Source organism: Schistocerca gregaria, chromosome 8, assembly GCF_023897955.1.
Source record: "Schistocerca gregaria isolate iqSchGreg1 chromosome 8, iqSchGreg1.2, whole genome shotgun sequence".
In the NCBI taxonomy this organism is placed as follows: Eukaryota; Metazoa; Arthropoda; class Insecta; order Orthoptera; family Acrididae; genus Schistocerca; species Schistocerca gregaria.
In genome coordinates, this window is record NC_064927.1 from 353,344,781 (window position 1) to 353,365,927 (window position 21,147).

The 21,147-nt window shown below is 41.8% G+C and overlaps 1 protein-coding gene across 1 annotated transcript in view; it reads left to right on the forward strand.

Annotated features, from left to right (window-relative positions):
• LOC126284307 (RYamide receptor-like) overlaps positions 1–21,147 on the forward strand; it is a 1,455,467-nt gene that overhangs the window by 742,495 nt on the left and 691,825 nt on the right. Inside the window, exon 4 of the mRNA XM_049983138.1 lies at positions 2,457–2,656. Within this exon, the coding sequence (XP_049839095.1) occupies positions 2,457–2,656 (200 nt within the window). The remainder of the gene's footprint in view (positions 1–2,456; positions 2,657–21,147) is intronic.

Below are 21,147 nucleotides of genomic sequence, written 5' to 3' on the forward strand. Positions count from 1 at the left end.
GAAGAATTACAATCAACAGAAGATCAGATGTACATGTGAGTAGCAGTTTGTCTGAGACATTACACTCACTGAAAAGACGATGTATGTATGATGAAAGAACAGAATATTTAACAGGTCAGAATATACTGAGTATCACATTAAAGTAAACGGAGAACAGAATGGAGCAGACAGTGCAGGATGAAATGAAGATATTTGAGACTTAAATGAAATTTAGCAGAGGAGAAATAGTAAGGAGAGTTTCATCATTTGATATTAATTTGGAACTGTGGATCAGATGTTAATTGATCTCCAGGGCTTACAACAATTTCAGTTTTCACTCTTTGTTTGCTAAGTGGAGGACATGGAAATATAGCTCGCAGCTGTGACCTACACATGAATCTTGGAGTCGCTTTGCACTCTTCAGCTACATTCAGGGTCAACCAATCTATGCGCTATATTTCATGCTGATAGATAGATACAGAATTTATAACAGTCAAGACAGGTAATATTATACATTCCTCTGTTATTTACTAGTATAGTCTCACGTACCCTGCTGAAAATATATGGCGCTGTTAGGAACCTCCCAATACCATTCGGTTTTATACCGGCTGATCAAAAGTCAGTTGAAAACTGAATAAATCATGGAATAATGTAGATAGAGAGGTACAAATTGACACACATACTTGGAATGACATGGTGTTTTATCAGTACCAAAAAAACACAAAAGTTCCAAAAATGTCCGACAGATGGCGCTTCATCTGATCAGAATAGCAATAATTAGCACAACAAACTAAGACAAAGCAAAGATGATGTTCTTTACAGGAAATGCTCAATATTTCCACCATCATTCCTCCACAATAGCTGTAGTCGAGGAATAATGTTGTAAACAGCACTGTAAAGCATGTCCGGAGTTATGGTGAGGCATTGGCTTCGGATGTCGTCTTTCAGCATCCCTAGAGATGTCGGTCGATGACGATGCACTTGCGACTTCAGGAAACCCCAAAGCCAATAATCGCACGGACTGAGGTCTGGGCACCTGGGAGGCCAATTATGACGAAAGTGGCGGCTGAGCACCTGATCATCACCAAACGACGCGCGCAAGAGATCTTTCACGCGAATAGCAATATGGGGTGGAGCGCCATCCTGCATAAACATCGTACGTACCAGCAGGTGTTTATCAGCCAGGCTGGGGATGATGCGATTCTCGTACCTCTCACCCGTCACGCTAGAAGTTACGAAACCAGAATCACACATTTCCTCGAAGAAAAAAGGCCCGATAACGGTAGATGTAGTAAATCCAAACCATACCGTTACTTTCTCGTCGTGCAATGGAGTTTCCACGACAGTTCTAGGATTTTCGGTATTAAAAATTCTGCACTTGTGGGCGTTGACAGTCCCTCGGAGCATGAAATGAGCTTCGTAGGTCCACAACACGTTACTCAACCAATCGTCATCTACCGCCATCTTTTGAAACGCCCACACCGCAAATGCCCTCCGCTTCACTAAATCGCCAGGTAACGGTCCATGATGCCGATGGATTTTGTACGGATAGCATCGGAGGGTACGCGTAAGTGCCAACCAAACAGTAGTGTATGGAATGCTACTACAGTCTCCATTTCTTCCTGAACTGCCTCAGCAGCATTAGCCTTGTGCTCGGACAGCCACTACGGGGTCTATCGTCTAGACAACCCGTGGCTTCGAACTTCGAAATCATTTTCGCCACAGATGAATTTGTCAACGGACCTGAACCCGTTCGAATCCTCTTCCTATGGTGATAGGATCGTAACGCTGAACTAGCACATTTCCCCTTCTGATAATACAGCTTTGCTAAAACCGCCTTTTCAGGTAATGTCAACAGGCTGCGCCTGCTGGCGCATCTGATTCTCTCTGTCATTACATCTCCTTTTATACACGGTTGTCACGCCCAGTCACTGACATTTTCCTGTCCAGCGCCATATGTCGGTCATCTGTGAACTTTGTTTTTTTTGGTTCTAATAAAACCCCATGCCATTCAAGCATGTTTGTCAATTTTTAACAATCTACATTATTCCATGGTTTATTAAGTTTTCAATTTTATACTGACTTTTTGATTACCCGGTAATTTCAGAATGTAAGTGTTTTAACAATTCCGTGACATCTGTCCTAAGCAGGTGATAGCACATCACTTCCTCCAAACAACTGCAAAGGGCATAATTTTCAATTTTTGTTTCTGAAATGGGATGTGGTAATCAGGACAGGGCTATAGTCATTGATTGAGGCCTTGTGTTATTCGTAGTTGTCAATTTGTTAACTAAGCTGTTTGTTGTATAAACTGGTATATTATTTTGCAACACATTTGCAGTAGTTAGTATACGCTATTCTTTGACAGCTTTCCCAAAGACATTCCAGAATTCCCACCATAGATAGTTCGTTTTACATCTCTTTGGTGTCACAAAAGTTTATTTCAGTTTGAACAGTGGCGCCTGTGGTGTTGGCAGGCCTGTACGATGTGCCCGGCGGCGTGGTGGCGCTGCTGTCCCTGTGCTACGGCTCCATCTCTGTGCTGGCCGTGGTGGGCAACTCGCTCGTCATGTGGATCGTGGCCACGTCGCGTCGCATGCAGAACGTCACCAACTGCTTCATCGCCAACCTGGCGCTCGCTGACATCGTCATCGGCTTGTTCGCCATACCTTTCCAGGTAAGTTTTAAGCTGAAATTATACCTGATATGTGCTATAGTTCCAATATCTTGATCTAGGCCACTCATTCTTCATCCCCCTATGGGGTTAGGCTTTGATGGGGAGAGAATTACACCTTCCCATCCACTGGGCAGTAAAAATTCTTGAAGAGTACCACATCTCACCCATTCAGCCACAGGCAGGTTTACAAAACGTTGTAACGTGGTCAGATGATATTTTGGGGTAACCTGGCCTCGATAGTAGGCAGGTCGGCCAGTCTTGGAGCTTAAGTTCATAGTCCCTCTACAATGCTTCGGACGCAAACTCATTGTTGGTAGATGGCTAAAAGTTGTCCTCTTTTGGGATACCTCTTTAGCTGGGTAAGTTTTTCAAGCTGGTTTCTCAGTTGTGGAAAGTCAAAGTTAGTGGGGAACACAAGAAATGACTGACCACCAAGAGATTGATACAACACGAGATAGTTAGATAAGTAAGTAAAGACTCAGAACAATATGTACCTCAAAAAAGTTACGGTTGATTGTTCCATAATGTATGTTAGTCCAGATGAACAAGACAAGACTAATTTAAACTTGAAGTAAACCATTTTTAATGCCATCAGCTGGACACATTCAACTTTATTCTTTGGTGGTTTCGCAATTTTACAACCCTCATTACTGTAAAAAAGCAGTAGATCAGATGGATGAAAAATGCATACTATTCGTACATGGTTCATTAGCATAGCAAATATAGCGATGTCTCACTCTAGTACATAAAATATACAGAATTTATCCCATGTCGTAGACCACACACACAAGTTGCCTAAAGACTACTGACAGTTAACGTAAGATTCACCTGTTAACTGTCAACAGTCTTTACACAACTTTTATGTGTACTTTATGACAATGACTAATTACAAGTATTTTTCATACCACTGTTAGGTATCGTATTTGTTATACTAATGAGTCGTGTATGAGTAGTGTGCATTTTTGATCCATCTGATCTACTGCTTTTTTACAGTAATGATGGTTGTGAAAAAGCGAAACCGGTAAAGAATAAAGTTAGATGTGTACAGCTAGTGGCTATGAAAATCTTTTCCTTAAAATTTTCGACTGTTGTAACAGGTTACCTACACAGAGTAATAATTTAATTTGTCTGCTATCTGTTTTATATTTAACTGTTGCTCCTACCATTATTCTTATCCCAGTTCATACCTAAGCTGTATCGGTCAAAGCTGTATTGTATATACAGTGAAGTGACAGATTCATGGGATACTCCCTCATAGCGTGTCGGACCTCCTTGTCCCAGTTGAATTGCAGCAACTTGACGTGGCGTGGCATGGACTCCTCGTTGTTCCCTACAGATATATTGAGCTATGCTGCCTCTATAGCAGTTCGTAGTTGCAAAAGCGTTGCCGATGCATGAAGTGACCTCTCCAATATGTCCCAAAATTGATCGATGCAATTCATGTCGGGTGATTTGGGTGACCATTTAATTCACTCAAATTATCCAGAATGTCCTTCAAAGCAGTCGCGAACAATTGTGGCTCAGTGACATGACTTAGTTCTGTAGGAACGTGAAATTCATGAATGGCTAAAAAATGGTCTCCAAGTAGCCGAAGACAACCATTTCCGCCGGCCGGTGTGGCCGAGCGTTTCTAGGCGCTTCAGTCTGGAACCGCGCGTCCGCTACGGTCGCAGGTTCGAATCCTGCGCCGGGCATAGAAGTGTGTGATGCCCTTAGGTTAGTTAGGTTTAAATAGTTCTAAGTTCTAGGGCACTGATGACCTCAGATGTTAAGTTCCATAGCGCTCAGAGTAATTTTAAGCCATTTGAAGAACCATAATCGGTATATGATCGCTTCAGGTGGAGCAGTGGACGCAGTCCATTCAACGTAAACACAGCCCACACCATTATGGAGCCACTGCCTTGCACAGTGTCTTGTTGACAACTTCGTTTCGTGGTTTCCTAGAGTTTTCACCAGACTCTACTCCAACCATCAGCTTTTACCAACTGAAATCCGGATTGATTTAACCAGGACACGGTTTTCCAGCCGTCTAGGGTCGAAACAATATGATCACGAGGACAGTATAGGCGCTGCAGGCGATGTCGTGCTGTTACCTATGACATTCACGTCGGTCGTCTGCTGCTATAGCCCTGTAACGAGAAATTTTGCCGCACTATTGTAGCAGATACGTTCGTCGTACGTCCCACATTCGCTTCTGAGGTTATTTCAAGCAGTGTTGCTTATCTGTTAGCACTCAACAACTCTACTCAAACGCCGTTGCTCTCCGTCGTTAAATGAAGGCCATCGGCTACTGCATTGTCCGTGGTTAGAGGTAGTGTCTGAAATTTGGTATTTTCGGCAATCTCTTGACCCTATGGTTCTCGGAATATTGAATTCCCTAGCGATTTCCGAAATGGATTGTCCCATGCGTCTAGCTCCAACTACGAATCTGTTTCTAAAGACTGTTGATTCCCGTAGAACAACCATGACGACGTCGCAAGCCTTTTCATATGCATCACCTGAGTGTAAATGACAGCTCCGCCAATGCACTCTCTTTTTATGCGATAATACTGCTATTTATATACGACTTTCGTCACCTCACTGTAATACGTTTATAATACTATCAAACAGATATTTCGAGATAAAAGGATGTCACTCGGAAATAATTGCAGTTGTCTTACGAAATGAAAAGAACTGGTTTCAAGCAACATAAGCTTTAAGATCAGATCTTGAAGCGTCATATTCAGAGAAAAAAAAATGGTTCAAATGGCTCTAAGCACTACGGGACTTAACATCTGATGTCATCAGTCCCCTTGAACTTAGAACTACTTAAACCTTACTAACCTAAGGACAGCACACAATCCATGCCTGAGGCAGGATTCGAACCTGCGACCGTAGCAGCAGCGCTGTTCCGGACTCAAGCGCCTTGAGCCGCTCGGTCACAGCGGCCGGCACTCATAGAAATATGACACTAACCCCCTAACGTATTAGAATTTTTTTGTGTAAAATGTACTACTTCGTCCCGTTATCTTCTGTACTTCCGATAAGTACGGCTTTACAACATTTTGTTACGATTTTCCTCCTTAGACAGGCCTTTAAAAGCGATTTAATATTCTTGAATTATAAATACGCACATCCCTTGTTACAGGTGTAATACTTGTTTGCCAAATCTGCACAGATCTTCGAGGTGTAGCTCACGAAAGAACAAGATCGACTGCAAGCACTCGATCCATATGGAATCTATTTTCTCTGTAGAGGCTCAGGATAGATGACTTCTACAGTGGCAGAGCTGCGTAGTGTCAGCATGATGATCGATGAATTCAACGAAATATCATTAATAGTCTTTCATTTCATTAGCACACAACTACAACTCCTGTAGCGATGCTATACGGTGCCAACGCCTCCCCTCCCCCAACCCTTCTTGGACGTGTGCTGACAGCACCAAACGCGGTGGCGCTGACGCAAAAGGCAACCAGCTGCCGGCTTGACGTCAACTGCAAGGCTGGACTGCTGACATGAGGAACCGCAGCACACAATTCCCTTCACGGCACGACCCCGAAACATAGAGCAGGACTGGCCGGCAGGTGCAGAAAGTCAACATTTATTCTTGTAGTGGCAGACTGCCCTCAGTACTGGTCCTTGCCTTGCGAGCGGAGGTGCAGAGAACCAGTATATGCCCACCCAGGTGTATTTGGGAAATCGTTGCACTGTCCTGGACTTAAACGTCTCCTCTCCAGGGCAGTCGCTGGAGTGAGCCGAGAGATGGCTCACCAACTAGAAGGTGCTAAGTCCACAGTGGTGGACTTATAACAAATAGTATGCCCATCATTTGTGGAAATCAAGATGGCTGCTTTGCAAGACCTTGTTGCTCCAGCACCTAGTGTAGTCCTTCCCTTGTAAATGGTGTTGCCAGACTGAGATGTCATTGGCTAAAAATGACGGACATCTAATTTTTTGTCGAAGCACTGCTTCCAACCATATACACCATAATTAGCTCGTAACTCGGAGATGTAGTAACTGGCCTTTTAGACCTTCAGTCTTCCTGCCTTGCTGCTGTGTCGACGTTGTTGGGCTCCGGGCCCCCAGATCGGCCCACTAAGTCGAAATCGACCGGTGGAATTACTACCTCTAACGCCGTGAGGACGTTTTGGTCTGATCTGCATGTACCTCTTCCCATGGCCTCTTGTCACGACTAAGGCTGTGCTGATCTCTTACTGACTAGAGATGAAAAACCAATGGCGACGCTGCATTTTAGAAGGCGAACTTTTTGTTAAGTCGTAAGCTAAATGTCCACATGAATAAAAGCTGGGTCATGTGGCCTACAACGTAAAATCGCTTGAAATTATCTGTTTCTTTAAATATCGGTCCTTGCATGTGTTTTATCAGCTTTCTTCGTTTTATTCGAATTTTCCATTTTGTTTCAATGTTCAAAATTATCGCAAGCACTGTCAATACCTGTGGGAAGTCAGAAATACCTATTATTCGCAATGACATAACATGTTTTGTGGGCCCTTGTGAAACTATTCCCCAATGCCTGATTTGAGAACACTACTCAGTTTACTTTTTGGTACTTTCTTTTAAAAAAAGTATTCTGAAGTTCTCAACTCTTCTATCCCCCTGTCATTCTAATTTATCCAATAATTTATGAATTTGATTAGTGTGCGAACAGATTCGGCAACATGTAAAGGTGCCCGAATTCACTTTTGCTCCATCGAATCATGTTTGGAATTTCCCTTCAACCACTTTTCAAGTGTTAATAAAGATTTTTTTATTCAAGGGGCACTTCGTATCTCCGACATGCAGCTTTTTTCATGTCATAAGAATAACGTAACTTATTACGATTATGAAAGACGCTCCCTCATCTTAGAGCAGATCTGGTAACAATTTTAGGTGGGTCACGACAGATGTGCAACAGCTTCAGCTGACACTTTGTATATTCAGTTCTAATATGAAGTAGACCTGCAATAGTGACGACGACCATATTTAAATGCAATTACGTTTATTTTACGGTGGATGATAATAAACAAACATCATGCGAACTTCTTGTTTGTTTTTCAACTTGTCATAACACGAAGTATTTCTTTTCTAACTTGCGTAAACTACGAAACAGAGTAACTCAAGGTAATATTCAGATCTTAATGAATACCTAACTGTAACGTATGCAACAAGAAAGCACCATACTTACACACTGTCCTTATATTTCAGATGCTGTTGCTGTCATTTCGTATGTTTTAGACATTGTTTCTAGCATTTGCTGTGTCTGTGTGTTAGTGTAATTGAGCTTGCTGCAATGGCTGTAATATAGGAAGCAGTGCGGGCTCAGGTAGATAATGTGTGCAGTTACCAGCTTCCTATTCGAAATTATCCGTGATTATCTGGATCATCTGCCCATACCGTGTATGCAACTACGTTATCGTCACGTGACCGTCAGTCATTAGTGAAACATTCGCGGTAAGTCTAATTGCTAAACTATCAGTTAAATGCCTAATTACGGAAAAGTCACTAGCCACAATTTACATCCGCCTACATCCCCCATGATCCACCGCATGGTACATGGTGCAGGGTACCTTGTACCACTACTAGTAATTTCCTTTCCAGTTCTACATCTACATCTACATCCATACTCCGCAAACCACCTGACGGTGTGTGGCGGAGGGTGCCCTGAGTACCTCTATCGGTTCTTCCTTCTATTCCTGTCTCGTAGTGTTAGTGGAAAGAAGGATTGTCGGTATGCTTCTGTGTGGGCTCTAATCTCTCTGATTTTATCCTCATGGTGTCTTCGCGAGATATACGTAGGAGGGAGCAAAATACTGCTTGACTCTTCGGTGAAGGTATGTTCTCGAAACTTTAACAAAAGCCCGTACCGAGCTACTGCGCGTCTCTCCTGCAGAGTCTTCCACTGGAGTTTATCTATCATCTCCGTAACGCTTTCGTGATTACTAAATGATCCTGTAACGAAGCGCGCTGCTCTCCGTTGGATCTTTTCTATCTCTTCTATCAACCCTATCTGGTACTCGTAAATGGAGCTTGGTAAAAACTATTATATCTCCGTGCTAGCATTTGTAGACTTAGAGCAAGCTTTTGACAATGTTGACTAGAATACTCTCTTCCAAATTCTAAAGGTGGCAGGGGTAAAATGCAGGTAGCGAAAGGCTATTTACAATTTGTACAGAAACCAGATGGCAGTTACAAGAGTCGACGGACATGAAAGGGAAGCAATGGTTGGGAAGGGAGTGAGACAGGTTTGTAGCCTCTCCACAATGTTATTCAATCTGTATATTGAGCAAGCAGTAAAGGAAACAAAAGAAAAATTCGGAGTAGGTATTAAAATCCATGGAGAAGAAATAAAAACTTTAAGGTTCGCCGATGACATTGTAATTCTGTCAGAGACAGCGAAGGACTTGGAAGAGCAGTTGAACGGAATGGACAGTGTCTTGAAAGGAGGATATAAGATGAATATCAACAAGAGCAAAACGAGGATAATGGAATGTAGTCGAATTCAGTCGGGTGATGCTGAGGGAATTAAATTAGGAAATGAGACACTTAAAGTAGTAAAGGAGTTTTGCTATTTGGGGAGCAAAATAACTGATGATGGTCGAAATAGAGAGGATATAAAATGCAAAATGAAATGGCAAGGAAACCGTGTCTTAAGAAGAGAAATTTGTTAACATCGAGTTTAGATTTAAGTGTCAGGAAGTCGTTTCTGAAAGTATTTGTATGTAGTGTAGCCATGTATGGAAGTGAAACATGGACGTTAAACAGTTTGGACAGGAAGAGAAAAGAAGCTTTCGAAATGTGGTGTTACAGAAGAATGCTGAAGATTAGATGGGTGGATCACATAACTAATGAGGAGATACAGAATGGAATTGGGGAGAAGAGGAGTTTGTGGCACAGCTTGACGAGAAGAAGGGGTCGGTTGGTAGGACATGTTCTGAGGCATCAAGGGATCACAAATTTAGCATTGAAGGGCAGCGTGGAGGGTGAAAATCGTAGAGGGAGACCAAGAGATGAATCCACTAAGCAGATTCAGAAGGATGTAGGTTGCAGTAGGTACTGGGAATGAAGAAACTTGCACAGGATTGAGTAGCATGGAGAGCTGCACCAAAGAAGTCTTGCTTCTCGAACCTACCGGTAACAAGTCTATCTGCACGCCTCTGACTTGCTTCAGGGCCTTCCTCTTATCCGATCTGGTGCCGAACACTCGAGCAGTACTCAACAATGGTCTCATTACACTCAGGTGAAAAATGTCATGGGATAGCGATATGCATATACACAGATGGCGGTAGTTTGACGTACACAAGGTACAAAAGGTCATTCCACTGGGGGAGTTCTCGTTTGTATTCAGTGTGATTCAAGTGAAAAGATTTCTGACGCGATTATGGTCGCTTTGGAATTAACAGACTTCGAACGGAATGTTGGCCGGAGCTAGACGCATGGGACATTCCATTACGGAAATCGTTAGGTGATTCATTATTCCGAGATCCATAGTGTCAAGAGGTAGCCGAGAATGTGAAGTTTCAGGCCTTACCCCTCACCACAGACAACACAGCGGCCGACGGCCTTAACGTAACGACCGAGTGTAGCGCCGTTTTCGCAGAGTTCTCAGTGATAACAAGAAACACTGTGAAAAATAAGTGCAGGAATCAGTTTATGGCCTACGACAAATGTGTCCATTAGCAAAGTGCGGAGTAATTTGGCATTAATGAGCCATGGCAGCATATGACCGATGCTAGTGCTTTTGCAGCACGACTTCGTCAGCATTTCCTCTTCTCGGCTCGTTACCATATCGGTTGGACCCTAGATGACTGTAAAAGCGTGGCCTGGTCATATGAGCTGCGATTTCAGTAGGTATGAGTCGATGGTAGGGTTCAAGTGTGCCGCAGACCCAAGCTGTCATCAAGGCACTGTGCAAGCTAGTTGGTGGCTCCTTAATAGTGCGGGCTGTGTTGACATGAAATAGACTGAGTGCTCCGAGTGTTTTTCTACACCGGACTCGCGTTCGGGAGGACGACGGTCAAACCCATGTCCGACGATCCTCATTTAGGTTATCCGTGATTTCCATAAATCGCTTCAGGGAAATGCCGGGATGGTTCCTTTGAAAGAGCACTGTCGACTTCCTTCCCCATCCTTCCCTAATGCGATGGGACCAATGACCTCGCTGTTGGGTCCTCTCCCCCAGGTCAACCAACCATGGCCTTCATGTCCCCAAACAACGATGTCATGTCACTGGGCCACAGCTGTTAGCGACTGGTTTGAAGAACATTCTGGACAATTTGAGAGAATGATTCGATCTTCCAAATCGTCCGACATGAATCACTTCGAACATTTATGGGACATATTCGAGAGGTCACTTCATGCACAACATAGTGCAACCGCAACATTTTCGCAATTATGGACGGCTATAAAGGCAGAATGGCTCAATACTTCTGCAGAAGACTTCCAACGACTTTTTGAGTCCATGCCATGTCGAGATGCTGCTCTACGCGGGGCAAATGGAGATCCGTCACGATACTAGCAGGTACCCCACGACTTTTGTCACCTTAGTGTAGTAGTTTATACGTGGCGTCCATTATATATGAGCTACACTTTCCTAAAATTCTACCAATAAACCGATGCCGACCGTTCGCTTCCCCATCTACCGTCCTTAGGTGCTCCTTCCATTTCATAGTGCTCTCCAACGTTACACCTACATATTTAGTCGACATGACTTTTCCAAGCAGAACGGTATTAATTCTGTACTCGAGCATTGCAGCATTGTTTGCTTACTCATCTACGCTAGCTTACATTTGTCTACATTTAGAGAAAGCTACTGTTCACCTCGCCAACTAGAAATTCTGTCGATGTCATTCATCTACTGCTGCTCAATGACGATACGTTCCCGCACACCACGTCATCAGCAAACAGCCACCGATTTGCTGCTCACCATGTCCGTCAGATCATTTATATATAGAGAGCACAAGGCGGCTACCATCACATTTCCCTTGGACGCCCCAGACGATACGCTTGCCTCTCGTCGAGAACGTAAGTAGTGTTCGAACCACCCACATATCTGGGAACCTAATTCGTATCTCCAGAACTTGGTTAACAGTCGGCATTGGGGAACCGTGTCAAATAAATAAAAATCTAGGAATTTCATCCATGGTTCGCAAGATATTATCGCAGCAGACCTTACTGGTGCCTTTGCACACTTATAGCAGCCCATTCTAAAATACATGTTAGGCAACGCGAAGCTCCATCCCCTCTATCATTCTATGACTTCGAGCACAGAGTTAGAGTTTGCGAGAACACCCTGCTTGTGTAACATATTCCTTCTCGAAGACCTGAAGACGATTATCCTTTCATTGAAACCAATCGTCGTAAGAAAACACGTGTGCTAATTCTACAGTTATAACAGCATTTTTACTTCGTAAGCGACCTTACGGTGAGTACCGGAGACTATTTTGTGTAGCACTCTCACATCTCCTTTTTCATGGTTCAGTTTCGACTGGTTTGCGGGAAGAAGCCCCCGTGTCAGCTCGAATCTCTCTGATATTATCTTCCTAGTCTTTCCGCGAGATATAAGTACAAGGAAGAAATCTCTGTATATAAAATGAAATGTCCTGACTGATTAAGTCATCATCGCCCAGTCCAAAGGGCTAAGAGCAGATACCTGAAATTTGGTTATGGCGTTGATCTTACAGCGTAAGCATAGCTTAGGAAGGGATTTTTCAAAATCCGTCCCCTAAGGAGGTGAAACATGGGGAAGTTTTCTAAAACATGTCCATATTTAGACAATTTTGAAGCTAAAACTACGAGAATTAGTATTTGGTTTCTCGGTCAAAAATAAAAAATACGTGTTTCACAGTTTTTGCAAATTCAATTCCTAAGTGGGTCAGATAGTAAGTGATTTTTTTAATGAACCATTGTTAAAGAACTTCTAAAGCCTTTTTGAAGCTACATCTGTGAAAATCGGTGTTTGACTTCTCGGCCGGAAATAAAAATTACGCGTTTCAGTATTCTTGGAAATTCAACACCTAATGGGGTTAAATAGGGAATGAAGTTTTACGAAAATGTTTCATTATCAAAGCATTTTTGAAGCTATGTCTATGAAAATTTGTATTTCGCTTCTTGGTTAGAAGTAAAAAAATTCTATGTTTCTTTGCATTTGGGAATTCAATCGCTAAGGGACTGGACAGCAGATGAAAACTTTTATGAAAATGTAAATATGTCAACTTATTAATTAACTGCTCGACAAAAAAGTTGCTATGTGGTAGTATTTCATTTCACCCGACTATTTTCGGAGTTTTCCCGTCATTAGTGGCATCTATACTACAGAGAAGACACATATTTCTTATTATACATTACTTACAGGATATAGTCTAGAGTTTTATGTATAATCAGTACACAGTAGGGAACTCTATCGATCTGACACAACAAATTAAACATATTCTCATTGCAGAGAATGCCAAATTTACTTCCTTAGGCACAACAAATACATACTCTAATGTATCCGTTAATGAAACTATTGAAATTATCAAATATAATTTACATACGCATGGTAAAATATTCATAACTGAAATAGAAGGGTTTATTACTTTATTGAAACTGACACCCTCCCATATCTATTTTAAGTTCAAAAACCAACAATATACCACAAACACGGTTTAGCAATGACAAATTTCTTTCCTGGTTCACTAGCTAATATCTTTATTCACTATATAGGGAAAATGTTTTAAAAATCCAAAGTGGGCTAATGAAATTCAATACTAACACAGATACGTAGGTGACACACTAATTTTATTTGAACGGACAGAAAATGAAATAGACATCTTCCACTCACAACGGAATAGCCTACAAAAACATATCAAGTTTACAATTTACAATCGAACATGAAGAAGACAGTAAAATAAATTTTTTTGATCTCCAAATCGCAAGAAATGGAACAGTGCACAAATTCATCTACCGAAAACAAACAACCACAGACTGTATAACACATAATAGCTCTTGTAATCTAAAAGCACACAGAAGAATTGTTTTGAGAGACATAAGATATCCATTGACTAGAGGAAACACAACATCTGAATTAAAGACACTAAGAAGAATAAGAAAAAGCGTTAAAATCCTACCATAGTAGACAAAATTTATGCAAGAAAGCTACAAGCAAATGAAAAAAAAAGACAGCATTACCTTATCAAGGGAAAATGATAGCACACACACCAAATTCATTGTGGAGAAAAAATTAGAACAAAATCAGTGTTGCACTGGGGAAAAAATCTAAAAATAGGCTTCATAACACACAACACATAGGGATCACGAGTTTTTCGTAACAGAGCACAATTCTGTAAATCTACACGTAGAGGTGTTTATCAATTAAAATGGGATAACTGTGAGAAAATTTACCTAGCACAAATTCGACGAAATTTCAAAACAAGATTTGATTACTATCTGAATCTGACTGTCGCCACCCTGTCTTCGTTTAGTAAACACTTAGAACAACAAAGCCACGTAGCCAGTGATCTGACACAATCCCTATCCGTCCTACCTGTTGCCGAAAAAGGTGGTTTACAAAATATTTTGAAAGAAACAGAAATTTTCACATATATAACAAGAAATCATCACATTATTTTAAAGGATGGGACCAATATAAAAACAAAAAGAAATGTCAAAAATTTCGCTACTATGCCTTAACGAAAACGCATTTCTTTGTGCTACTAACAGAGATAAGACAAACTAAAAGTAGCTTCATATACTCCTATATTCTATGATGTATAGCATAAAGTGGATTAAGTAGGTTTTGAAAATTTGTGGCTATTAAAGCAATTTTGAAGCCAGAACTACGAAAATTGGAATTCGTTTTATATTGTAGGCATCGATTACGAGGTATTTTAGAAATTTCACCTGTAAGTGTGAGAAATAGGGGATGAAAGGTTTTTTGAAAATATATCGCTATTAAGACAATTTTGAAGCTAGAAGTACGAAAATTGGTATTTGGTCTCTTCGTCAGAAATAAAAAGAAATTGTTTCAGTATTCTCGGAAATTCAATCCTTAAGGGGTTGAAATATTGGGTGAACTTTTTTCAAAATAAACCGTTATTAAAGAACTACTAAAGCATTTTTAAAGCTGAATCTATGAAAATCTATGTTTGACTTCTCGGCTGCAAATAAAGCAAAATATGTATTTCAGTGTTTAAGGAAATTTAACCGCAAAGGAGATGAGGCAGGAGACGAAAAGTTTTATGAAAATATTCATTATGAAAGCAAAATCGCTTTTTCGTCAGAAGTTCGTTCGGTATATACCAAGCTTTTGCGGCCTTAATTAGAGTGAAATGTGCAGAAGGTGTTCCAATTTGTGAACTAAGTCAAAGACAGCTATTTAACATTCACCACGACAAATCGGATATGTCAGAATTGCTTAGGAAAAGAAACTGATCTGTAATCCATTAATTTTTAGTAGGCTTAATATGTGTTTATAAAATTACTTTTGTTGTAATAATCACTACTGATTACAAACTAGATATCACGTTTATATGCTATGAGATTTCAGTATGGGGCGTAAGACTGGTGCTGATAACTACACCACCATTTATTCGAATTGTCTCTCTTTTTTAATTCACTTAGTGAAATTAAATGAAACCTGTTGGAACATTTCAATTATGCAAAGAGTGGCAGCCATGAAACGTGTCAATAACTCTTTTATAATTTGTGATTTACTAATGAGCGATGGGCTTAACAACATAGAAACTCGATTACAGAAAAACGAAAGAAACCTGTGCAGACAACACAGTCTACACGAGGAAACAAGCGGGTGCTAAGCTGTTACTGTATATCGGATGGCTCGTTTAGGAACATGCAATCCCGGAACTTAACAGTAAACCACACAGTGATGCACACTGGCTCTCTTGCAGCGCCTACCACTGTACTAGGCTGAGCATCTCAACTACGCTTTCGCGCTTATAAAATGGACATGTAACAAAACTTCCTTCTCTTCTCTGCATCTTCTATGTTTCATCTATAAATCCTGTCTGGTGTTGATCCCAGACTCATGAGCAGTATTCAAGTATTGGTCGTACGAGGGTTTTGTAATCTACCTCCTCTGTGGGCGAATGCCACTTCTTGAGGATTCTTCAAATGGACTCAGTCTGGCATGCGATTGGTTATATACAGTCTTTCCACTTTAAATCGCTCTGTACTGACGCTCGCAGATATTTTATGATTGTGACTGCTTCCAGCGATTGTTCTCCAGTCACGTTATCATACAGTAATGGGTTTTTCTGTCTAGTTATGCGCAATACGTTACATCTGTTTATGCTGAAGTTCAACTACCAAGCCCTGCACCAAGCATCGATCCTATACAGGTCTTCTTGCATTTCGCTACCATTTTCCAGCCTTGCGACTTCTGTGTATAAAACAGCAGCCGTGCGATGGGCCTCATTCAACTTCCGACGTTAACCACTAGGTTATATATATACTGCTATTAGCGGATTTTTTCCTCTCTGTTACGAATTCCAAACTTGCGCGACGCTGCATACCATCAAGGAAGATACGAAGAGAAAGTATTTCCGTTAATGGAGGAATCTGCAATAAAATGTATATTCAAGGTATATTCAAGTGACGCATTGAGACTGGAAGAGGTCTTACATTACAATAAGCTGTTAATTGGCGTCAGAAGAGCTTAGGAGAAGAAGAGTATTATCGTATTCGATACCAATGTGAAGGAGAACTCTTGCAAGTTAACTTCTCTTCGACACGGTGGCCATTAAAAACTAATCACTAAGTTACTCGAACGAGGCTGCAAATGAATTTGTTGGAACCGTAAGCGAGGAGTTAGGGAAATTACGTAGAATCTAAATAAGACGGTGTTCTGAATTCTGAAATAAGAGTCTATTGTCTGAATCACTAAGCAATCTAACTCGATATCGCACGCAGTTAGTGAAGTGCGGTAAGGAAATAAAAGAAACCACTAGTGGAAGAAGCTGATTGCAGTATGTGTGAGCGATGAGACCGAATGAGAAGCAGAAGAAGCTTCTTGAAGACTGTAACTTGTCAGACTGTAATGTTAGGTGGTATATGATCGCGTCTCTGTCCGAAATGATGATTATAAGTCTAATATTTCTCAACTTTCGTGTCCCAAGAACCAAATACATGTTATAATCTTTCCTGCAGTACCTGGCGAATACGGCTCCCTCAACCGTAGAAACATTGTAAACAAAAATAAAATCCTTTATCTGGTTGAACGTCCAGAAATATGACGTCTTCTTATTTCTTATCGTTAAGTACGAAATAATGTTTTCTTCCGTCTGTAATAGTAAAGCAATGGGTGTGCACTGGGACATCTGGAGGCAGCGATCCTTAATACAGTTTTGCAGGTTTTGCACAATACACAGTCGAAACAGACGAGCAGAGAGTCAACATGAATGATTCTACATGTGCTCACTAATATTAAGACTTAGAGAATTTGCGGAGACTTCAGATACTGTCTCCCTTCCTTAAGAATTGTCTGTACGGAAGTGAATACTTGGTGGTATGCACATGCGAAACATGGACCGTGGGAATAAATGAGAGGAAGAAACTGTAAAATTGTGGAATTGCGGCGCTCTAAAAATAAAGTGAAGAGAGAGAGAGATAACTAAGTGTAAAAATGCTACTGGAAATATACTAAGAGATGTTTAAATAAAAATCATTTGCTACACTATATTGGCACTGACAGAAGCAGAAAAGGAGAAAACTGTAGGACGGACGAACGATTAGAATATCCTGCAACAGTAAGTGACACCATAATATGGAAGCTCAAAATTGGAAACCAGTACCTCCGAAGAGTCCACATGGTCCTGGACGAGAACAGCAGTGTGTTGTCCCCATAGATTTGATATGAAAATTAACACGAAGTGCGTGCATTTCCAAAATATCATTGGCTGAAAATAATATGAAAGAGCCCTTACCTAGGTACACTTCACGGAAAACAAGCGAGTTCTGCCGATATTATGCTGCTGATCATTGTACTGCACTGTGATACACAAAATGTTGTAAGCTGCCCAGTCGTTTGACGATTTTATAAAACCTTCATAGGCAGCTTAAGACCTTTGTTCTCTTGTTTGCTGCAGTACTCATTCGGCATCGGTCTATTTGTATGCAGCATACCCGGAAAACATATTCCTGTATCACTGTAATAATTTCCATAGCCGAGTGATAGCCACTGGACTCTCATTCGGGAGGACGACGGTTCAATCCCGCGTCCGGGCATCCTGATTTAGGTTTTCCGTGATTTCCCTAAATCGCTCCAGGCAAATGCCGGGATGGTTCTTTTGAAAGGGTACGGCCGACTTCCTTCCCCGTCCTTCCCTAATCCGATGAGACCGATGACCTCTCCGTCTGGTCTCCTTCCCCAAAACAACCCAATCCGAGTGAGAGCCGTACGCGTTAAAGCGTCGCTTCCGGGACGAAGTCGCTTGCGGTGGATTAACGGCGACTCCCTTTGTGACAGCCACTTTGGATATGGATTCTAGCTGGTTATCCATATCACGCTAGGTGAATACTGGGATGATACCAACGTCCTTTCTCAAATACACGCTACGCAAACGATTTAGTAGTTGCATCTTGTGTAAATAGAATGGGACTGCGGCTGGTCAAACACTTGAAGAAAATAAATATCGACAGCTGTAATTTTATCACTTAATTTATTCGACTACCAGTTTCGGTGCCACATTGACACCATATTCAGCACCCTATACGCGTAGCTTGATAAGTCATCTAAATGTCTATGCTATTGTGGGCATCATTAATTTCAGCTTGCTTCCAAGTCTACAGAGAAGGTTGAAAGATCTGTGGAGGACAGTTGAAACTAGTGTTCCTTACAATAGGGTGGACGTTTAATTGACATATAGGTACGTGTACAGGGAGCTGAAGATGGTGCCTATGACGTACTAAAACTGGTAGTCCAATAAAGTAATTGATAAAATTACGGCTGTCGGCGTATATTTTCTTCAAGATTTAGAACGTTTTCTAACACTTGGACATAGAATTTACCCTGGAGGCAAACAGATGGGGTAAACTGATCCCGTTCTGGGAGAGGTGAGTCAATAGGAAACTGATGGCATTAGATATTTCGTCTACTTAAACTCACGAGCAGCAGCAGGAGCTTCGAAAATGTGTGCCTTTCTCACACGAATACCCCCAATCTGCTACTGCCACTCTTCAATATGACAGACTGACTAAATCCAGTATTATGAAAAACGACCTTCAAATTAAACTGTCTATGATTAACGCTAAGGTTGATTATGGCTTGAGTTCATTAAAAGCTCCTACTTCGATAATAGTCATCTCTGGATATCTGAACTCGCGCACTACCCACATTTTTCAATTGATTTAACATCGCGCTTTTTGATTCTGTTCGGTCGCGGTAATGAAATAGAGACTCCTCTATACTCTGGTCTACACGGCACAACAAAAATCATGGAATAAATACATCGCAAACCTATTCGTGCCAACGTTTACGCGCCCTAACACGAGCTTCACCACTCAATGAGCTGACACAGCAAACCAACTGACTACACACCTTTTCAGCATGTGCTAAAGGCTCAGATAACTATCCAGCCGAGGGGAAATCGTCGTGTCAGCTGCGACCTTGGGATCGAGCAGAGAGTTGTGAGATCAAGATTCGATACATCGTAGTCGTATCGATGAATGTAATTTTACATTGTCAAGGGCACAAACTCTAATGATCACACTCTGGTCGTCGACAGCAAAACACAAGTTCTCCAACAACGCCAGCCACTCTAATCTCTGAGCAAAGATAATAACTACCACCTGAATAATTCATCCGTATATTGTCCACTGGAGGCGTCGGAAAGTGAAGAAGTCACCGAAGGCAAGAATCTGCCAGCGATTTGAGCAGTGAAAGCTAAAATGGTCAGTCTCCGTATCCGCTGCCCGTGATTTATCCGCAGTGGCGCTGTAGCGGACAAGCGTATGTGATGTTGGCTGTCCGAAGAGTTTGCCCTCGGCGGCCAGAACATTCCATCCCATCGCACCTCCGGAGGAAGACCGTCCTCAACTGCAGCGTTGCCTCTGACGGCTGGCTGCAGTACTCACCACGAGACATCAAACCGAGAAACTGGAAACCAGGGAGTTGCATCGGGAAGATGTGACAATACCCACAGACGGCCAACACTACCCCTGTTGTTACAAGCGCGTATGTCGGTCAGTCCGTTGGATGTATCCCGGCAGCCATACTTCCCATGATTATCCGTTCAGAAAATACTTAAGAAGACTCTAAAATGTTATCCGTAATATCCTCTACATCCCGATGAACTGACCCGAATAACTGTTTTGTTTCCTTGTTAGTCACCCATCTTAACATGCTGCCGCATCAATACCAACACTTTCTGCATCCCTACACCTTCACCAAGCCCAACGTAATTTCCTCAGCCTTCCTGAAAGCGAAGTCCATCCTGACTTTTATCTTTTTTTATAATATCTAACCCATTCATTTGGACACTTTCTCACGCCAGATATCACTCTTCTTTCCCGTTCTATTGTTTTCCTCCCTCTGCCCCCATCTTAGTCACACCACGAATCCCATGTTATCCGCCTCACTTTGCTCTAAACAATATACTCCCCATGGCAGCCCATTAACTAAACTGCGACACCCTCTCCCACACATCCATTCTTGAAAGCACCACTGAACCACATTATGCTCATAATTCATATAATATTATAAAGAGTCCCATTAATATTTGTTTTTTTTTTTTTTTGCCGGCCGCGGTGGTCTCGCGGTTCTAGGCGCGCAGTCCGGAACCGTGCGACTGCTACGGTCGCAGGTTCGAATCCTGCCTCGGGCATGGATGTGTGTGATGTCCTTAGGTTAGTTAGGTTTAAGTAGTTCTAAGTTCTAGGGGACTGATGACCACTGCAGTTGAGTCCCATAGTGCTCAGAGCCATTTGAACCAATATTTGTTTTTAATAAACTATTTTTAACATTCTCAGTTTCAATAATACACGACTGCTGGAACTCTAATAGTGGCAAATATTTATTTACAGCTCGAACAAAATAGATATCTGTTTCTAACTTTTACTGGCCTTGAAATTAGTTACCAGCATTGCGTATAAAACGTTGCCAGCGATGTGGAATTCGTAGGATACTCTTAGCAGTGCAAGTTGTGTTGACATGTCGAGCGGCGCGGTCTATTGCCCGACAAATTTGTAGCAGGTCTGAGGCGAGTGCCGTGAACTGTTTCCTTCAGTTTGGAAACCGAGTGGTACTTACGAGGACTTATGTCAGGGAAGTGCAGTAGGTGGTATAGCACTTAGCAGTCCCATGAGCCAAACAAATCAGTAACAGCTTGCACTGTACGTGCTTGAGCATTGACCTGCAAAATGATGGTCAGGTCCTGCAGAAAGTGTCATCACTTCTGTCTCTATGCTGTTCGTTTTTGGAACACAACCTACGACCAGCCTAGAGACAGAAGTGATGACACTTTCTGCAGGATCTGACCATCATTTTGCAGCACAATGCTCGAGCACGTACAGTGCAAGCT